This window comes from Canis lupus, chromosome 17 (assembly GCF_003254725.2).
Source record: "Canis lupus dingo isolate Sandy chromosome 17, ASM325472v2, whole genome shotgun sequence".
Lineage (NCBI taxonomy): Eukaryota > Metazoa > Chordata > Mammalia > Carnivora > Canidae > Canis > Canis lupus.
The window spans coordinates 56,815,076-56,836,109 of record NC_064259.1 but is presented as its reverse complement, the minus strand read 5'-3'; the positions used below and the strand labels follow the sequence as shown (position 1 = coordinate 56,836,109).

The 21,034-nt window shown below is 39.2% G+C and overlaps 1 protein-coding gene across 1 annotated transcript in view; it reads left to right on the top strand.

The window, feature by feature from the left end:
• The window catches only part of NOTCH2 (notch receptor 2), a 160,421-nt gene that overhangs the window by 123,053 nt on the left and 16,334 nt on the right, over positions 1-21,034 (top strand). Inside the window, exons 13-23 of the mRNA XM_025453351.3 lie at positions 366-558; positions 1,865-2,010; positions 3,811-3,924; positions 6,297-6,416; positions 6,775-6,927; positions 11,230-11,458; positions 12,244-12,445; positions 14,054-14,207; positions 14,767-14,951; positions 16,500-16,632; positions 19,835-20,071. Coding sequence (XP_025309136.1) covers positions 366-558; positions 1,865-2,010; positions 3,811-3,924; positions 6,297-6,416; positions 6,775-6,927; positions 11,230-11,458; positions 12,244-12,445; positions 14,054-14,207; positions 14,767-14,951; positions 16,500-16,632; positions 19,835-20,071 — 1,866 coding nt within the window. The remainder of the gene's footprint in view (positions 1-365; positions 559-1,864; positions 2,011-3,810; positions 3,925-6,296; positions 6,417-6,774; positions 6,928-11,229; positions 11,459-12,243; positions 12,446-14,053; positions 14,208-14,766; positions 14,952-16,499; positions 16,633-19,834; positions 20,072-21,034) is intronic.

Genomic DNA, 21,034 nt, shown 5'->3' with positions numbered 1-21,034 from the left:
CACATCGCGCTAAGTGCTCTTAGGTGTCTTATTATTTATATCTTGACATTTAGGGATGCCTGGGTGGCTCAGTGGTTTAGTGTCTGCCTTCTACCCAGGCCATGATCCCGGAGTCCCAGGATCAAGTCCCACATTGGGCTCCCTGTATGGAGCCTGCTGCTCTCTCTCTCTCTGCCTGTGTGTCTGCCTCTCTCTCTTTTTCTGTCTCTCATGAATAAATAAATAAAATCTTAAAAAAAAATCTTGACATTTAGTGCCCAAGACAACCTGTGCAGATGCAAGGTGTCAACACAGTATCTCTCATAGTTCTGTGTCTATTCCCTAAGCATTTTGAATATGACAAAAACTGTTCTCCTTCTCTACAGGACAGAGATGTAACATTGACATTGATGAGTGTGCCTCCAATCCCTGTCGCAAGGGTGCAACATGCATCAATGATGTGAATGGTTTCCGCTGTCTATGCCCTGAGGGTCCTCATCGCCCCAGCTGCTACTCACAGGTGAACGAGTGCCTGAGCAGTCCCTGCATCCATGGAAACTGTACCGGGGGCCCTAGTGGGTGAGTTGCTGCCATGTATGAATAGTTTCTTATGGACTTGTTATCAAGCCAGTTGGGTTTCAGTATAGACTGTGCCCTGTGGAAAGTCATTTATGGGCTTGAGCTGAAAGTGGGTTGCAGATTTTGGTAGTCTCCTTCAGTCTTCCAAACTGCCACTTCTGTTCTACCTTCCATGACTGAATAGGTAGAAAATAGAGGGGTAATCAGCTCATGGGAGAAATCCAGCATTATTTTATGAGTCTTTGGCAATTGTGCTTTTAGTAATTATTGCAGGATTGAGTTCTGAGGGAGGTTCTATTTTATCTTTCCCCCTGCTTAAAAACTCCATTCTTATCTGTCATGGTGCCTCGGTGTGCCACTGTAGTGGAGTTGGTCTCTGCTACTTTATACACATGGCCCTGATAAAATATTCATGGTTTGTAAGCCCCTGAGAGTTGTGTGATGTGTTGCTAGTTACTTTTGTAGAAACTCAGAGTGTGAAGTTAGGTCACATAAGATAGTCCTATATGCTTGCTATGCCTGCCAGAAGATAAGGCTCTGGGGATTGCCATTTGCCATACTTAAAACATGTGAAAGAATAAAGAATGTATTTAGAGGTGAAGGAAAATCAAGTAATTTCCAAATGAATTGCCTCAATATTCTTGTGTCAGAGTATGACAGCCTGCAAAGCATTCCAACCCATCTACCTTTTTCCTAAATCTCCAGACAAGAGAGCTTTTATTTCCTAATACCATAATCTAAGTGTTTATGATGTTCAAATTGTGGAGAATGTACATATATTTCAGATACCTTCATTTTTGTTCCCTTTCCTACCCAACATACTTTCTGAGGCAGGGTTCGGGAGAGACAAAGTATGTCTCAAAAGTCATACATCCCAGGAGCTCCTCAGAGTAGCTTAGAGTCTCTGATATGAACCTACTTCTTGAATGTCTGTCTTGCATCAGAAACAAATGATCCTAATGTTTGCTTTACTTTAATTTCCTGTATAATAAAAGTACAGATTTATCCATGTTTGTACCAACCACTGTTTACATATGAAAGCTCACTATAATTTAATTAATTTCTCTAGTATCTTTGTGAGCTAGGAAGCACCAGAAAAAAACCTTTTTACTGAGTACTCCAGATGGGACCACACAATTCACACTGTATCTGCAGTGATCCAAGTATAGGTTCCCAGAAGAGTAGAAATGAGATTAGCTTTCCCATGAGCTCCTCTGTTCCACATTTCTTCACTAAGTCCTATATTTTACCTAAGATTCAATTGTACATTCATCCCCCCACACTAAAGAATGCTATCTCTTTTCAGATACAAGTGCCTTTGTGATGCAGGCTGGATTGGTATCAACTGCGAAGTGGACAAGAATGAATGTCTTTCTAACCCATGCCAGAATGGAGGAACTTGTGACAATCTGGTGAATGGATACAGGTGTACTTGCAAGAAGGGCTTTAAAGGTGAAAACAAAAATGCCTATTTCTATCTCCCTTCATGCCTTTTTCTTATTGCATATTCTTTGACTTCTTTCCCTTTCTTTGTTCCTATGCACTCTTATGGCAAACATAATTTGTAAACTTAGTATTTATAAGAACTTAATATTTTACACTTTGGGAATAAAAACATAAATAAATATAGATTCTACTAGCAAAGAGGTGAGGTGCAGAACTATTTAAGGTGGGCAGCTAGGACTTCACTTAACACAACTTTGGACAGGTATTGTAATTGTAAGCTCCCTGGTGCTGGTTTGATTCTATGGTAATTCAAAAGAGATTTGGGGAGTAAAATGAGAACTTAGTTACTAGAGAATCTTGTTTTATTGTAATTATGATAGCAATCATGCCATGGAAGAATCCATGTGTTCCAAACCCTTCTAACAAATTATCTTACACATTGAGATAAATATATAGTGTACCTATGGCTTTCTAGAAAAATGTATTTCTAGAAAAATGTATTATAGTGAGGATTGTGTAAAAATAATTTTTTGAGTTGTCATTGTATTTCTACCATCAGTTTTCTCTTAGAAACTCATGAAAGTGAAATTTGTGGGGAAATCATTTATTTTGCACTCCTCTATCTACTTAGTCATTGATTTCCCTACTCAAAAATTGTGCCAGACTACCATGATACATCAAGATGTCCAGAGTCAATTTATTGATTATTTGAAAATTTTGAGACTATATTTTAGTCATTAATTTTCTGATATATTACATTTGCATCGAAATTTAAAAGTGCTTTTATGTGTTTTGTCTCATTGAGACTTGCTGATCAGCGAACAAAATAAAATCAAAATGTAAAATACAAAGCTGTATGGCTGGTGAGTAACAGTATACAGTTTGAACCCAGACCTCTGTACTCCCAGACAATATATATATATATTTTTATTTACAGTGCTTATAGTTCCTCTATCTTGAGGCTCTGTGTCAGGTACTGTTGAAAATGCAAAGGTGTATAATATTTAGGTACTATCCTATCCCATTAATACTTCCTTACTTTTCTATTTTTCATAGTGAAAATAGATTCCATGTCTTGAATCAGGGGAAAACAATTTTATGACTTCAGGAAGTATTACTACATTATTAGTAGAGACTGTGCATATGAAGAGTAGGCATAAACCAGAGGCTTTAACTAATGTATTAAAAAACTATTATCCCTTGGGGCACCTGGGTGGCTAAGTTGGTTGAATTGGCTGACTCTTGATTTCAGCTCAAGTCATGATCTCAGGGTCCTGGGATTGAGCCTCAATTTGGCTCCACGCTCAGCAGGAAGTCTGCTTGAGATTCTCTCCTTCTCCTGCTGCCCCTCTCTTCTGCCCATACTCACACTCACTCTTTTCTCTCTCTCTAAAATGAATAGATCTTTTAAAAAAAATTACCCCTTGATAAATTATACCCCTTTTTAGGTTCTGACCAGCTACTTTGTATACAAAGAGCTGATATTTAGATTACAGTGGCAAAATTTTAACCTTAATGAGCTTCTTGGTCCATTCTTGAGGAATCACTTGTATTTGGAGATGCATTCAACCTTTAAGCCATTAGAATATACTTCTTTCATTCATCTTTTTGACTGTCTTTTACTGACTGACTGTATGTCAGGGACTTGCCACTGAAATGAATGAACAGGTGTTCCAATGGCCTAAAGAAATTCAATTTCTAAAGCAGTTACTATTTAGCATGAAAAGAATTGCTTATTCATTTAGGTAATAAAGAGGCTAACAGGAAGTTTCACTGTTTTGGGATTTTCCCCTTTTCTGTCTATAGGCTATAACTGTCAGGTGAATATTGATGAATGTGCTTCAAATCCGTGTCTGAACCAAGGAACCTGCTTTGATAACATAAGTGGCTACACTTGCCACTGTGTGCTGCCATACACAGGTGAGTTCTGCAGGTCAAGGGACCAGAGAAGATGTGTGTTCTTGCCTTGTCATTCTAAACCTCTGAGTCTTGGAAATAGTGATGCTGCTCTGAGGAGTTGCTCCCTGGTCACTCATCCTGCCCTCACTGACTAGATCTTGAGCTCTGAGGAAACACTGTGGCCTACCTAAATGCAACCAATAGGGGAACTCATTTGCCTTCTTTGTAACATGTTTTTCAAAATTATGTATGGCTGCTGGTTTCATTCATTATTTGAATAGACCTAGTATTGTCATGGCCTGTGTTCTTCATCTTAGTTCAATAATACAACCACCACTTACTGGTAATTTACTATATGCCAGGTACTTTGTGTACTTTGGATTCCTTAATACAGTACTCAAAATAATTCTGTAAAGTAGAAGTTCCTATGACCATTTTATGCTGAGGCAAAGAGAAGTTACCTGCTGAAGGCCACATAGGTAAGTGGTAGATCTAGGATTTGCCCGTAAGTCTCTCTCAATCCAAAGCTTGTCCTTTTAACAGCCCTTCTTCTCCTTACATTCAGTACCACTACGTCTCATTCAGAGAGGTATTGCCCCTTGGATGGCGATTACATACACAGAAGACATGGGTGTGACTTCATTTCGTATCAAGTGTTCTTTGCTTCAGGTGGTATTTTAGGAGAATGTTTGGACATTTATTTCTTCTTTATACCCTCCTGCCTCATTACTGCTGTCTTGTGATTGTATTTGTGTGGTTGTATTTGTGTGGCTTGTTTACCTCTTCATCCATTTTCTTCATCTGTGGAGAACAAAACAGGAAAATGGATGATGGCTTGCATGCTTCTTCAGTATGCAGCATGCAGACAGGAGCATGGCTGAAGTCTTACTCCCCTAGTGTGCTGTTAGTAGTAGCCATTACTAGTGACTCTAGCTGTTTAGAGTGGCAGAGTGGCCAAAACCATAACTCTGTTACCTGAAAGACTTGATACTACATTGTTACCTTTGTTCCTCTTTGAGAGAAATGTTCATGGAGACAAACTGCATTTAGCCAGCCTCATAAATAAAATTAAAGTTATTGGAGATCCCTAGCTATCCCCAGACAAAGGAAGCCTAAAAAATACATTTCATAATGACAGTGCTGATCACATTTGTTGGTAGTAAGAAGAACATCTCACAGCCAGAAAGACTGAGACTTGATGACTGCAGGGAGATATAAACAGGTGTCACTATGCTCAGGCATCATAGGCTTACTTGAGTGTAATTTAGGTGCGAAAATATTTATTTTGTCTTCTTCCTATTCAGATACTGTAAGAATATTTGACTCTCTGCTGGCTACTGATTTTTCTTCAGATTACGATCCCAATAAGAGAATTTACTGTGTGTGTACTTTGGGAAATTATATTATACTGAAAGCCTAAGCAGATTAAAATTTTAGTGTTGAGTGTAACTAAGGGTTCTGTCATTGGGCTTTTGCCAGCATGAAGGGAACTAACCAAAATTGCCTTCCCTTGTGAGCCACTATTCTAACCAGATACCTTAAAAACTGGTTGGGTATGTTGGTAAACATTTGTGGTAATTTTTTTCTTTTGAATATGAAATTTTAGGATAGAATTTTAAATTGAGTTCATTGTAACTTGATTTTTAAAAATCCTCTTTTCTTTTTAGTAAAAGCATTCCTTTTTCTTTTTTTTTTTTTATCCTGTGCTGGAAGCTTAGATTCAATATGCTAAGGGAGGAAATATTGGTGTGCAAATATCAATGTCATATTGTTGATATAAGGAGACATGTTAGCAGGAAATCAGAATTACCTCACTGTTTCCTGCTTCCCATAGCCTTCTGATCAACTCCATTGCCTCTGGAACAGGCCAGCAGAGGTTATGAGGAGTAGGAGACTGTGTTGTTGCTTCTTCCTGGCTCACATGAAGGAGGATCTGTGTGTGGCTGAGCTTCTGAGTGGCTGACTCTTAGCTGTGGAGATGCAGAGTTCCAGATCCATGTAACCACCCATTGTAAAATATGTGCTGCTGAAGCAAGCACAACCACCCATTATAATAAAGTTGAGAGCAGCCCAGCAGTTGTTGAACACTCATTTTGTGTGCCAGGCTCTATGCTAATAAAGTCTTTATAAATGTTTTTTTTCATTTAACCCTCAATGAGTTATGTATCATCCTAGTTCTCATTTTGCTTATGTGGAGGGCTCTGGGGAGATAAATTACTTGCCTGAAGTCATACAATTAGTAATCAAGTTAGAGCTAAGTCTTAAAGGACTATAGGTCTCTCAGATTCCAAAGCTACCTTTAGACTTGAATTCAAAGAGCATCCTTTGGTATAGAATTTGCAAAATTTCAATATCCGTGGCTCTTTCTCTAAATTCTGTCATTTGCTTTACAGGCAAGAATTGTCAGACGGTATTGGCTCCCTGTTCCCCAAACCCATGTGAGAATGCTGCTGTTTGCAAAGAGGCACCCGATTTTGAGAGTTACACCTGCCTGTGTGCCCCTGGCTGGCAAGGTAACAACACAGAAGTTAAGGAAACCAAGAGCTTTAAACAAAGTGGTCAGATCATCAGATTAACATGGAAGGCCCAGTCTTCTGAGGCCTGCCCATGGTCAAAAAACACCAGCTTTGTACAGGAGCTGCTAACTGGAATGATTTAGAAAGCCTTTTTCATTTTCATGCCTTTGGGGCCCCCTAGTGGCTGGAAGATTCCTATGATGTTCTCCGGGCACAAAGCCTTTTACAAGACTTTCTAAAGCGGTAGACCAATCAGAATATCCCTATTTACCCCAGCTGCAGCTCGGATTCCCCGTACATTTCTGTGGAACTCACCTTCCAAAGACAGGACCATTCATTGTGCCTGTATTTCTAGGTCAGCGGTGTACAATTGACATTGATGAATGTGTCTCCAAACCCTGCATGAACCATGGTCTCTGCCATAATACCCAGGGCAGCTACATGTGCGAGTGTCCTCCGGGCTTCAGTGGTATGGACTGTGAGGACGACATCGATGACTGTCTTGCCAGTGAGTATGCCAGCCAGTTCCTGAGCCCCCTGAGGCACACAGGGAGCAGGGCAGTGCCGAGGCTCCATCTGTGTTGTTGCTAATTCCAAATACCTTTTGTTGCTGGTTCCTTCCAGGTAGTTTTGTTTATTGATATCTAGTTTAATTCCATTGTGATCAGAGAATGTACTTTGCATCATTTGGATTATTTTTAAATGTATTAAATCATGTCTTACGGCCTAGTCTGTGGTCTGTTTTGATAAGTGTTCTGTGTGCACTTGAAAAGAATGTCTTTTGCTGTTTTTTGGTGGAGTTCCATAAGTGTTAATTACTTCAAATTGGTTAACAGTATTTTTAGATCTTCCCTGATTTTCTTTCTGCTTATTCTATAAATTATTGACAGAGTGATATTGAAATCTCTCACTTTTATTGTGCACTTGTTTACTTCTTGTAATTCTATCAGTTTTTGCTTATGTCTTTTGAAGCTCTGATTTTAAATACATGAAAAAATATTTAAGATTGTTGTGTTCTCCTGAAGAATTGAGTCCTTTGTCATGAAATGACCCTTTTAACTTGGTAATATTCCTTGCTCTGAAGTCTCCTTTGCCTGATATTAATATAAGTACCCTACCTTTCTTTTGATTATTGTTAGATATTTTTTCCATCTTTTTTACTTTTGGCCTATGTCTTTAAAGTATGTTTCTTTTAGAGAGCATATATTGAGTCTTGCTTTTTCTCTCCAATATGACAGTGTCTAACTTCTAATTGAGCTCTTCATGCCATTTAAATTTAATGGTTGATGGTGATATGACTGAGTTCATCTTGCATGTTATTTGATCTTCCATCTCTTTACATTTTGTTCTTTTTTTGGGCCTTTTTTTGGAATAATTGAGCATTTTTATGATTACATTTTATTTATCCACTGGCATATTAGCCATATCTTTTTTTTTTTTAACATTTTTTCTTTCTTTCCTTCTTTCTTTTTCTTTTTCTTTTTGGTGGTGATTTTGGGTTTGCAGTATGCAACTTTAATTCATTACCTTCGACTATACCACTTTGTATGGCACTAAAAACCTTATAACAGTATACTTTTATTTACACTCCTGTCCTCTGTTCTGTTGTTGCCATATATGTATGGCAACATATAAACCACCCAAAATACTATTTTTGCTTCAAATGGCCAATTAATTTTTCAAGAAATTTAAAAATAAATTAACAGTCTTTACACTTAACAGCATATTTACAGTTTCTGATGTTTTTCATTCTTTTGCATAGATCTACATTTCCTTCAAGTATCATTTTACTTTGGTCTGAAAAAATTCCTTTAATGTTTCTTGTGGTGCTTATCTCCTAGGGATTAATTCTTTCTCCTAGTGATTAATTTTTTTCTGAAAAGGTTTTTATTTTGCCGTAGTTTTCAAAGATAATTTCATAGGGAGTAGAATTCTAAGTTGACTTTTCCCTCCAGCACTTTCATATAATCCTTCCATTGCTTTCTGCCTTGCAGTATTTCTGAGGAGAAATCTGCTATGATTCTTATATTTATTTCTTTATGTTCTTTTCTCTCCTTTGACTACTTTTAAAGTATTTTCTTTCCACTGTTTTTTAGCAATTTAATTATAATGCCCAAGTTGTTCTTCATGTTTCTTTTTGTGGTGGTGGTGGTGGTGGTGTGGGGTTCATTGACCTTTTTTTGGATATATGGACCCAAATGTGGAAAATATTCAAATTTTTTCAGATTCTTTTTGCTTTCCTTTTTTTTTTTCTTCTTTTTGCTTTCCTTTACAACTTTCATCATACATCTTTTAGGTTGATTAAAGTTATCTCTGTTCACCAATGCTCTGTTTTACTTTTTTAAAGTTTTTATTTATTTATTCATGAGAGACACAGGGAGAGAGGCAGAGACATAGGCAGAGGGAGAAGCAGGCTCCATGCAGGGAGCCTGATGTGGGACTCAGTCTCGGGTCCGGATCACTCCCTGAGCCAAGGGCAGGTGCTCAACCACTGAGCCACCTAGGTGTCCCTGTTTTACTTATTTTTTAGGGTTTTTTTTCCTCAGTGTTACATTTTAGATAATTTTATTATTTGAAGATATTTTGATATGGGATGCCTGGGTAACTCAGCAGTTGGGCATCTGGCTTCAGCTTGGGGCATGGTCCTGGAGTCCCAGGATTGAGTCCCACATTGGGCTCCTTGCATGGAGCTTCTTCCTCTGCCTCTGTCTCTACCTCTCTTTATTTCTCTGTCTCTCATGAATAAATACATAAAATCCCTAAAAACTAAGAAGATATTTTGATATATCTTCTAGTTCACTAATCATTTCCTCTGTAGTGTTTTGTTTGCTGTTAATCCCATCCAGTATATTTTTTTCTCTTCATTGTATTTTTATCTTTAGAAGTTTGATTTGAGTCTTTCTTATACCTTTATTCCTCTCCTTGTCATGTTCATGCTTTCTTCTTCTTGAACAGAGTAGATTTATCATAATTGTTTTTTTTTTATCATAATTGTTTTATTGTCCTCACATTAATTCTACCAAATGGAAAATTCCTAGGTCTGCTTCTATTGTTGATTTTTATCCTCATCAGGATATATTTCTTGCTTCTTTGCCTACCTGGTAATTTTTTTATTAGATGCTAAACTTAAAAAAAAAATCTTTATAATATGTTCAAGCTTTAAGGATCATGTGGAAGCAGTTTGATCCTTTTGGATCTTTTCTTCAGGATTTGTTAGGTCCAGAATGGCCTTTAGACTAGGATAAAAATGGCTCACTACTGAGACAGAACTCTCTGAGGATCCTACTTAGTGCATAGTTAGGAGGTCTTTTTGTTTGGACTGTCATGAACATGAGCTATTCTCAGCATAATGTAAACTCTTGGGATTGATCTGCCTACTTCTTTCTGATGGTTCTTTCCCCAGCTTTGATGGTGTCATTGTATGCATGTGATATACCTAGTTACTTATCAGTGCTCACTGCTTATCAGTACTCAGTTATTTGTGTGGTGATTAAATCATTGAACTTCAAACAAGGTTATCACGATGTGTTAAAAATAATGGCACCTAATTCACAGCATACATAATTTCAGATCACCATATGAATGGTACCAAACTAGGTCCTGGCAGTGCCAAGATAGATAAAACCCAGTGCTTACTTACATTCATGATACTCATAGTCTATTATCAAAGAAAGATATGTAGACAAATTCAACATTGTGTAGCAGTAGTGAAGAAAAATATGTCCATAGCAGTTGATGGAGAATTTAAGGGAGTGGAATTAAATTATTTGGGTTTCTTTTCCACATTAGTTATGTAGTCAAAATTTCCAGTATTTAAATTTTTTCCTATTTGAAGTAAAGCTAGCAATATTTATAATTAATTTAAAATAATTCAGTAAGCTATAGTGCGTTTCTTGAAAGATGCTATGGAAATTACAGTGTGCCATTATGCACTGTGGATAAGAAGAAATAATGTGATTTTTACAGTTTTTCCAATAAAGATTGCAGATGAGCCTTAGAATGGAATTAGCTTAATAGATGATTAAGGTTTTAAATAAGCCTCTTATAAAATCAGGACTATGTTACCCACCTGATGTTTTGTTCTCTTTTTATGTAGATGACCTGTCTTTGCAGATTATATTTTAAGGTCCTTAAGAGCAAGAGCTGTCTCTTATTTTTCTTGTTCTGATTTATATGTCATTTATATTTTGGAGGACTGTGCCATGATAGTAGCTCAAAGTTTGTTGATTTATTGCTGTGAGCCTAGAGTGTTCTAAGATTGAGCTGTGTGATACTTAAAACGTTTTAAATGTTTCTTAATTCTTCTTAAATCTAGAAGCAAAAACAAAAAAGAGAAGAGGGAAGGAAAGGAAATGAAAGATGAAGGGAGGGGAAAAAATAGGAAAGAAAGATCAGCGCGGGGGGTACTTAGTATATATCCTATCTTGCCTCACCCACTCATACACCTTTTGAAAATCTTTACTGATATTTTTGAGATTCTGTGTATTATAGGGGGCACATATTTGCTTAGCAAATGTGGGGGATCATTGTAAGTTTTAGGACTCTTAAGATTGCAAAATTGCTAGTGATGTATGCATAGTTCATTCCAATTATCAAATAGGCTAGGAATCTCAGGCAAGTGTTACTGCATTCATTTTCATAAATGGAGGAGTCAAAGCAAAACAGATGTAAAGAAAAGTACAAGTAGAGAGAATCAGAATTATTACTGTTCTTAGTGTGATTTAGTTCAGGTCACTCACCTTTCTTTATAGGTCTAAAATTAAACTAATGCTTTAGTTCAGAGCTCTAATTCTTGTATGTAATGACTTAGATCCTTGCCAGAATGGAGGTTCCTGTGTAGATGGAGTGAATACTTTCTCCTGCCTGTGTCATCCTGGCTTTATTGGAGATAAGTGTCAAACAGACATGAATGAGTGTCTGAGTGAACCCTGTAAGAATGGAGGGACTTGCTCTGACTATGTCAACAGTTACACTTGCAAGTGCCAGGCGGGATTTGATGGAGTACACTGTGAGAACAACATCGACGAGTGCACTGAGAGGTGAGCAACACATACACTCAGGCACCATTGTCTTCCTGGAAAAAGAGGGAAAGGAGGGAAAACTACAGAGCACAGTGCTGGGATTGCAGGACGGGATAAGGTATCCACTTGGGTCCCATTCCATCGTCTACTCCTATTGCCCACTTCCTGATTCCCTGTAGATGTGTGGTTAGCAGGTCAAAGATCAGAGGTTGAAAAGCTTAGTGGGATGGACCACCATTTATTTCTAATGCTTAGGGAACAGGAAGAGTTATAATTCTGTTCCATTCTCCTCTTGGTCTCTTGTTCATTTCAGTTGACAATTTAAAAATTCCTTTTTTTTTTTTACCCCCAGATTTGTCATCACTTTTTAGTAATTTCTAGGTGTTTTTTTTCCCAACAAGTTTATTCTATTTCTTTTTCAGAAAGAAATCTAGAATTAAGAGCTATTTACTTATCACTTTTCTTATAAATTAAATTGACTTGAGGGATAAAATGAAATGTGATACATGGAAACCCACTGAAGGACTGGGTAAAACCTGGAAACCTTCATTTTCTCTGGGAATCTCTAATAAACTCAGCCTTTTAAATACTCTTGTAACCTTTTTGGTTGTAGAAAGGAAGCTGGGACTCAGGCTGGTTGGCACCCAGTCTAATTTGGAAAAAGAAAATTTACTGGGTCTAGGAGTTTAGGATGCTCAGGAGTTTTTGCTTCTATAACATGTTAGATTCTAGGAACCTTACTTTTAAATAGCAGATCAGAGGTACCAGGTTACATAGCTGGCATTGTTCTCTCTGCTTCTCAGCTCCTGTTTCAATGGTGGCACATGTGTCGACGGGATTAACTCCTTCTCTTGCTTGTGCCCTTTGGGCTTTACTGGCCCCTTCTGCCTCCATGAGATCAATGAATGCAACTCTCACCCATGCCTAAATGAAGGAATATGTGTTGATGGCCTTGGTACCTACCGCTGCACCTGTCCCTTAGGCTACACTGGGAAAAACTGTCAGGTAATTAAATTTCGTCCTACTCAGAATAGCTGAATATTATATATATTATATATTCTCTTGTAAGCAGAATAAGCCCCTCCTAAAAGAAAATTCTGGGTCTCAGGGGGGATGTCCCTGAGATAAATCTGCATAACTTCTTAATAACTGGTAGATTCCAAAATGGTGGCACTGGCAAGATTATGCAGATTAACAAGCATGAGATTGTTGTAACAGCTAACCAAGAACTGCAGAGAAATACATATGGGAAATAAGCACATAGGTAGTATTCATGTTGGAAATACAAAAAAAAAAAAGAATAATCAAAATAAAGTTTTTAAAGTTTGGATACAATGTCTAAGGGAATAATAATAATTATTATGTTTTGCAGTGTTGTAACATTCTCAAAATCAAGCTGGTCATATGTTTTTCAATTTCAAATATGTAAATGTGCATTTTTATAGACTCTCAGAGCTAGCTAGGGCAGCCTTTCATTTCATGGAAAAAGAAACTGAGTCCCAGAGGGCAAAGCAACCATTCCAAGGTTGAATACCAAACAGCATGGTATTTAATTATTTTTTATTTTTTTAAATTAATTTATTTGACAGAGAAAGAATGAATTAGTGAGAGGTGGGGGGCAGAGGGAAAAGCGGACTCCCGGCTGAGCGCAGAGCCTGACATAGAGCTTGATGCAAAGATCAAGGTGGGGCTTGATCCCAAGACCCTGAGATCATGACCTGAGCCAAAGACAGACACTGATTGAGCCCTGCAGGTGCCCCACATTGTACTTAATTTTATGCTATTTTTACTTCTTAAACAATGATAGAATGATAGAATAACAGAACTCCAAAGAATTTAGGACTAAGTGGCCAATAAGGCTTTGGCTATATTGAATGTGCAAATAACTACCTCTGTATATTAAACACCTTGATGCTGATTCTGTGGATCAGAAGGACATTCTTCCTTGGGCTCTTGCTTCTTATCACAGTGTAAGGCTACATGTGCCAAGGGAGTGCTCCACCCATAACCACTGGCCCCTTCTTTGGCAAACGGTCCAGGAGTATAACCTTGCTCTCCCTGGGGTCAGGGCACCACATGTGAGTTATGGAGAAAGGGACTAGTCTGCTCAGATTCTTTCCCTCGTGTTTTGCGTAAGCCTGATTTTCTCCCCTCTAAATAGGCTCTGTGATAGCTTTTAGGTTTATTAATAGGCTGTATATCCTTTTACTCATATTCACATGGACAGATTTGATTGAGATTGATGTAGATTTCTCCCAGATGATTAGCACAGGTGTTATGGACCTCTCTGACAGCAATAATTTCTTTCTTTTCTGGCTGTCTAAGGTGCCCACGGAACAGGACATAATCATAACGGAGGGAATAACTTTAACCTATTAGGCTCCCTCAGACTCTTAAAACTTCTGTGGTGAAAACTTTAAATGGCTGAGCTAAGAAGATTTAGAATAAGTAAAATAATTGGATTACTGAGAGTGTTGGACTATTTTAAGACTTGACTGAGAGCTCTTTTTTATTGTTTTTATATTAGTGTGCTTTCTCTTGATTCTTAAAATGTAGTGTGATTTATTTTATTCTTTTCTGATACTTGGATGTTGATGTATGCTTCTGTTTCAGACACTGGTGAACCTCTGTAGTCGGTCTCCATGTAAAAACAAAGGTACTTGCATTCAGGAAAAAGCAGAGTCCCGGTGCCTGTGTCCATCAGGATGGGCTGGTGCTTACTGTGACGTGCCCAATGTGTCCTGTGAGGTGGCGGCCTTACACAGAGGTGAGCTCTGCCCTCTCAGACTGGGGTCACTCTGCCAAGTTTCAGCCAACTAATAGCATTTTAGGGCAGGTATTGTTACCATGGGAAGAGTGGACAGTGGTGGGTGAGTGAGGCTCTACAGAAACGGTCCCGAGATAGAAGGTGAAAGGGCAGAGGCACAGGCTTAGAGATTCCAAAAAGAAATGCATGTAAGAGGAAATGAAGACATATTTCACTTTCAGGACTTATTTTTTTTTTTAAGATTTATTTATTTTAGAGAGAGAGAGAGCGAGGGAAGGGGAGGATATAGGAGAGGGATAAAGAATCTTAAAGTAGACTCCACACTCAGTGTGGAGCCCAACAGGGGGCTCCATCCCACAACCCTGAGATCACCACCTGAGCTGGAATCAAGGGTTGGACGCTTAACTGACTGAGCCACCCAGGTGCCCCAGGGCTGGGTTTATTTTCAACATATATCTGGTTCTAAGGGTTGTGAAGTAGATGAGAACACACTTAGTTGGTCTGAACCTGACATGCTGTGTGTCTTCTGTGATGTTTCTTTCTGTACTCGGCTTCCTAGGGGTGTCCACTGACCACCTGTGCCAGCACTCCGGCATCTGCATCAATGCTGGCAACTCGCATCACTGCCAGTGCCCCCTGGGCTACACCGGGAGCTACTGTGAGGAGCAGCTCGATGAGTGCTCATCCAACCCCTGCCAGCATGGGGCCACCTGCAGGGACTTCATTGGCGGGTACAGATGTGAGGTAAGATAAGCCCCCAGAGGTCAGAGACCTCCCGAAGATGGCAGAACTGTCGTGAGCACTAGCATACTGATTTAGCTGCTTGTGACTTTTTATGAGTCACCATTTTTTTTTCTTTACCGTCACCATTACGCTATTTACCACCACCATTCGTTTCAGTCCCCTTGTGTAATAAGTTCACAGGGCTCCAGTAAGGTATTTCTATAGAGGTCTAGAACCATTCCCTGAAGCCAACATTCACTGCCAGAGTGAGTTTCACAGGCCAGCAGCTCAGTGGCCCCTGGACATCCCTGAATAGCAGCTGATATAGGAGAAGCCACTTTGAAGTGTGTCCTGAAGTTGTCTAGCCTGTTCCATGTAGCATCACACCAAGTATGATGTGTATATATTTGAGGAAGTGTGTATCTTTTAAGGAACATATTGCTCTAATGGCCGGGCTGATAATGGTCAGAGCAAGATGTCAACAAAACATTGGAAACTTGAATTTGACACCAATTCAGGCCACGCAGGAACACTGAGAGAAGTCGTACTTCTCATAAATGAGCCAGAGTTGGCCTCTTTATATTAGCCCGCAGTTATTCCTTCATGCGGGCTGGGACCTGTTAGTTCAAACACCATCGGTGCCAAACTCAAATTTTCACAGATCCGGTTGTTTTAAAAATAGCCCTAAAAGCCAATTTTTAGCCATTTAGAGCCTTTTTTGCGTTGCATATCCTGCAAAACTGCACCCAGTATCTGCAAACCATAGGTAAGCCGCAGGACTTAAAGACCCCAAGCCAGTGCTGCCCTTCAAAGATCTCTGACCCAGAGACTGGCCTGGCTGCTGAGTGACATCACCGACCACGTTAGTCCCCTCTCAGTTACTCCCTTTCCTTGGAATTCACTTGCGCTCCTCTCCTTCCCCTCCTCTCCACTCTGGACAATCTCATGCTGCAAGGGATGGCCTCACATGCAAACTTGTCAAAGCATTGCCCAATAAAGCCGCTTCATGGTCAAGGTCTTTTTCCCTGACCAGCCCTGAAATCCCTCAAACCCCTATAGCTACCACATTAACTAACACTCCGCCCCCATCCCTTTCTCAACCTGTTTCTCCTACGTATGTGTGGTTTCCTGAATCTAGAGATCAATAAATGCAGTGTGTTGACTACTGTCCACACTTTGATTGGACTGAGTCACAGGGTCCTCATCACACACCAAGGAATGCATATTTTAAAGATGGGAAAACCTGCATTGAGGAGCGATGAAAGTTTTGCACAGGGGTCAACCCTGAAATATCCCTCAGAATACTGAGTCCTTGCCTTCACTATAAAGTGGCTTTTCAGCCGGAAGATGTAAATGACAGTAAGCTGCAAGTTGGCCCTGCGCAGGACGATTGGTGGAGCGTGTGACTGTGCCAGAGAAGCATCCAAGAGGTGCCAGAAAAGCATCCGAGAGCTGGGTGGGGGCAGGGAGTGGGCAAAGGTATATGGCAACCTTCCAGACCTCATTTGCTCTGGTGGTCTGTTTCTAGCAATGGTCCAGTGTTTCTTCCTTTTTGCTTGCTCCTATCAGTGTGTCCCAGGATATCAGGGCGTCAATTGCGAGTATGAAGTAGATGAGTGTCAGAATCAGCCATGCCAGAACGGAGGCACCTGTGTCGACCTCGTGAACCATTTCAAGTGCTCCTGTCCACCAGGCACTCGAGGTATGCAGTCAGCCCTACCCGTCTCCATCTAGGGCATTTTCTTAAGTTATAAGCCAGTTTTTAGGATAGAAGAGATTTAAAAATTTTTTTATTTCAGTACTCCGAAGCTTTGCAACCTGGCCTGGGGGCACCTGCAGTTCCAGGGCAGGGGCTCGCTGTTCTGCCTATCTCTACTGCTTTGCTTCAGGCTGAGGTTGAGCTCGTTCTCACTTGGTAGGTCGGTCTATTACTGCTGGTCCCATGCTGATGGGAGGAGAGGCCTCAGTGTTCATTTGTCTAGCAGTCCCTAATTACCAGATGTTCTGTGAAAGTAGGATTACACAGTGGTTTTGTTTTTTACCATCCTGTTTTCAATTTAGTTTGTAGTTAGGTAATATATGCACAGGCCCAGATTTTACATATAGACACACACATAAATATACATGCAGCAAAAGCATAAGGTGAAAAGTCTGTTTCTGTTCCCCTTCCCCATACCTAGTTCTCCCCTCCCACCAACAAGGAACCTCCACTTTATTTTATTTTAGTTTCTTCTGTATCTTCTAGAGTTTTCTTTTTATGTGTCCTTTAGAGTGTGTTTTTATTTTTTCAAATTCAAATTCAATTAATTAACCTAATCTGTATTATTAGTTTCAGGGGATAGAGTTCAGTGACTCATCAGTTGCAAGATTTCTTTATATGTATTTAGAAGCCAAATACAAAGATATTTTTATTTACCCCACTCCTATTTCTTACTCTTGCACTTGATTTTTTTTGTACTTAATTGGATATGTTTCCATATTAACTTATAGAACTTCCTTAATCTTCTTCACCCAGCAGAATTCCCTTGTAGCTTAATATATTGAACCAATATCATAGTAATAGAAATTTGGGTTACTTGAATCTGTATATATGTAGATAAATTTTCAGAAATGGAATTGCTGGATTAGAGAATTATGTACATTTCTGGTTTTGATCTATATTTCTGTATCATAGCATATGACCATACTGGCTTCTCAGTGTGGATGAACATATTCTCACCTATGAGTCCTTTGATTTTCCTCTTTCAGTGGTTTCTCTATTTGTATCTATATTCTTTTTTCCCATTACATTGTTCATCATAATATTTTACAGAGATTAACTGTGATACAAAATATTCTTGATGTATTGGTTTTTGTCTTTGATTTTCTTTATGATTTTTTTCATGCAGAGTTTTTTTTTTATTTTTTTAAAATTTATTTATTTATTTTGAGAGAGAGCGAGAGAGCATGGGGCAGGGCAGAAGGAGTGAGAGAATCTCAAGCAGACTGCTCTGAGTGCAGGGACCAAAGTGGGTCTCAATCTCATAACCCCGAGATCATGACCTGTGCTGAAACCAAGAGTCGGTTGCTCAACCTACTGATCCACCCAGGCACCCCTGGAGCTTTTTTTTGTTGTTTTTAATCAGATTGGATTTATTAACCTCTTTTAATGGCTTCTGCGTTTTGAATCCTAGTCAGCAATACCTTCTAGACTTTAATATCATTAAGGAATTCTCCCATATTTTCTTCAGGTACTAGAATACTGTTGCACTTTTTCCCTATGGCTACTGATTTGTCCCAACAAAATTTATGGGATATTTCACTTTTTTAAAATATTTTATTTATTTATTCATGGGAGACACAGAGAGAGAGTGAGGCAGACACAAGCAGAGGGAGAAGCAGGCTCCAAGCAGGGAGCCCAATGTGGGACTGGATCCCGGAATTCTGGGATCATGCCCCACGCCCCAGGCATCCCAATATTTGATCTTTTTTACAATAATTGGAGACGGCAACTTTATCAAATTTTACATACCCTTGTGTATTTGGGTGTTTTTCTGGACTTCTTTTGTTTGTTTTGTTTTCTTTATTCTGTTAATTTATCAATCCCACTCTGTTTTAATTATTAAGGATCTTTGATTTCAGCGTTTTCCAGGCTAGGCTTATACTTTCTTTCTTTCATATAATTTTAGAATCAGATTGTCTATTAACAAAATCCTGGTGGCATTTTTTTATTGGGGTCACTTTAAATTTATGAATCTGTGTGGGGAAACTGGCATCTTTCTTTACCATGAGGAATCTCCCTAACCAAATGATAACATCTTTTTATTTATTCAGATCTCCTTTTGTATCTTTCAGGACTATTTTAAAGTTTTCATGTAGGCCTAGTACATTTCTTCTTAAGATTATTCCTATAATTTTGTCTTTTGCTATTGTTATTGAAAAAGAGGTCTTTTCTTCCTTTATTTTTTTTTAAGATTCTATTTGAGAGAGAGCATGAGTGGGAGGAAGAGCAGATAGAGAGGGACAAGTAGACTTCCCACTGAGCATGGGGACTGAAGTGGGGCTCCATCCCAGGACCCAGATCATGACCTGAGCCAAAGTCCAGACACTTCCCTGACTAAACTAGTCAGGCACCCCTCTTTTTCCCTTTTAATAGTCTTGCTTATATTAGTGTATGCTGCAAATGCAAGTGGGAAGAATACAGAACTGTTTTCCTTTTATAATTTTTTGAATCATTCATGGAATCTTCTCTAGAATTGTCAGTTGATTTCTTTTGTACTTTCTCAAAAATATTTATGGATATTCATATTAGGTGACTCATTTACATCTGTAGTATATTAAATAAGTTCTATTTTAAATGGAATAACCTTTGTGTTCTTAACAGATTTTCCCTATAATTTTCAACAGTAAGAAACAAGTACACATTATTTTACAGAAAAGTCAGTGAGTCTAAAACTTTTAAAAAATCCCGCAACACTTAGTCCAGTTCTTACCAATATTTTTATGTACTTATAATCTATGTATTGTTATGATAGCCTCTTTTGAACTGGTTTTTATAGTTTGAATAAAAGGCATGAATTAATGAGAAATTTACTGGGTCTCTCTTGAGCTCCAGTTTCCTTGTCCCTCAGGTGGGATGAATAATGCCAGCTGGTGCACAGGGGACCACTTTGGGGGGCTGTGTGGGAGAGTACCTATGATGACCTGAGCATATTCTTTCCTTCACCCTTACTGGTCACCGGGGATGACGGCAGCTACCATGGATCAAGAGTGTGATTTGCCCCACCTGACCTGAAAGGTCCCATGGCAGGTGGAGACATGTCATCAGCATAGCTGCAAAGTGCCATAAAGAGTGACTCTGTTTTGCAGGAAAGAAGTATTCTTAAGAATGTCATCATTCTCTGTCTCTTCTCTCTTTCCTCCAGGCCTGCTTTGTGAAGAGAACATTGATGACTGTGTTGGGGGTCCCCACTGCCTCAATGGTGGTCAGTGTGTGGATAGGATTGGGGGCTACAGTTGTCGCTGCTTGCCTGGCTTTGCGGGAGAGCGGTGTGAGGGCGACATCAACGAGTGCCTCTCGAACCCCTGCAGCTCTGAGGGCAGCCTGGACTGCATCCAGCTAACCAATGACTACCTGTGTGTCTGTCGCAGTGCCTTCACTGGTGAGAGCTTCTCCAGTGCCCCTGCACTCTCCCTTGGTGGGCCTTTGAATGAGGAAATTGGGCCCTGAGTGTCATGTTCCAGACCCAAGTGAAACTTTTTTTCTTACATTGGAAAGACTAGACCAGATTAATTCAGAGGTCCAATTTTTCCCTAGGCCTGTGCTTCATGGATGTTGTAGTCCACCTCTGCCTTTTTTTTCTCTTTTATTATACATTGATTATATCAGACTAGCAGAAATACAGAAAAAAATTGAATGTTGGGAGTGGTTGAGCAAAATAGCCCTTTTTAATTGGGGCAAAATACACATAACATAAAGTATACCATTTTAACCATTTTTAGTGCACAATTCGGTGGTATTAAAAACATTCACATTGCCGTGCTGCCAACACCAAATCCATCCACAGAAGTCTTTCTTCTGAGGAAAATAATGTCTTGTGTTCAGAAACCATACATCTACTCTGCTTTCATCACCCTATCTCCTTTTGCATGTAATGACCTGGGTTACTGGGTAGTCACTGCCACGGTAACCTTTCTATATCTGGGACCCAGAGAGTATTAGAATCTTTTAGGTCATCTAAGAGGAATAGGTCTAAATTGGGGTATGTTAAAGCAAAAACCAGTTCATGAGGGTATGCACTAGAAAATTGTAGGGGTATGACCTGCACAGGTAAGAGTTGGCCATACTCCTAAGTCCCTTCTTAGGTTTCTTTTTCATCACAGATCATAAAGATGACCAAGTCCTGCTTCAGAATAGAGGCTTGTCCTAGGTCCTTAACTAGTTACCTCTGAAGATGGGCAGCTTGGTGACTTTATGGGACTACAGTAATATCTAACGTTGTCAGGGTCATCAAGATGCTTAGATTAGAAGTTTGCTTGGCATTTCTGGAGTCATTCCAGACCTTATGCTGTAGTAGTATTCCTTAGGAGTCAGATAATAGGCAACAGTAGTCACCTTAGTAGTA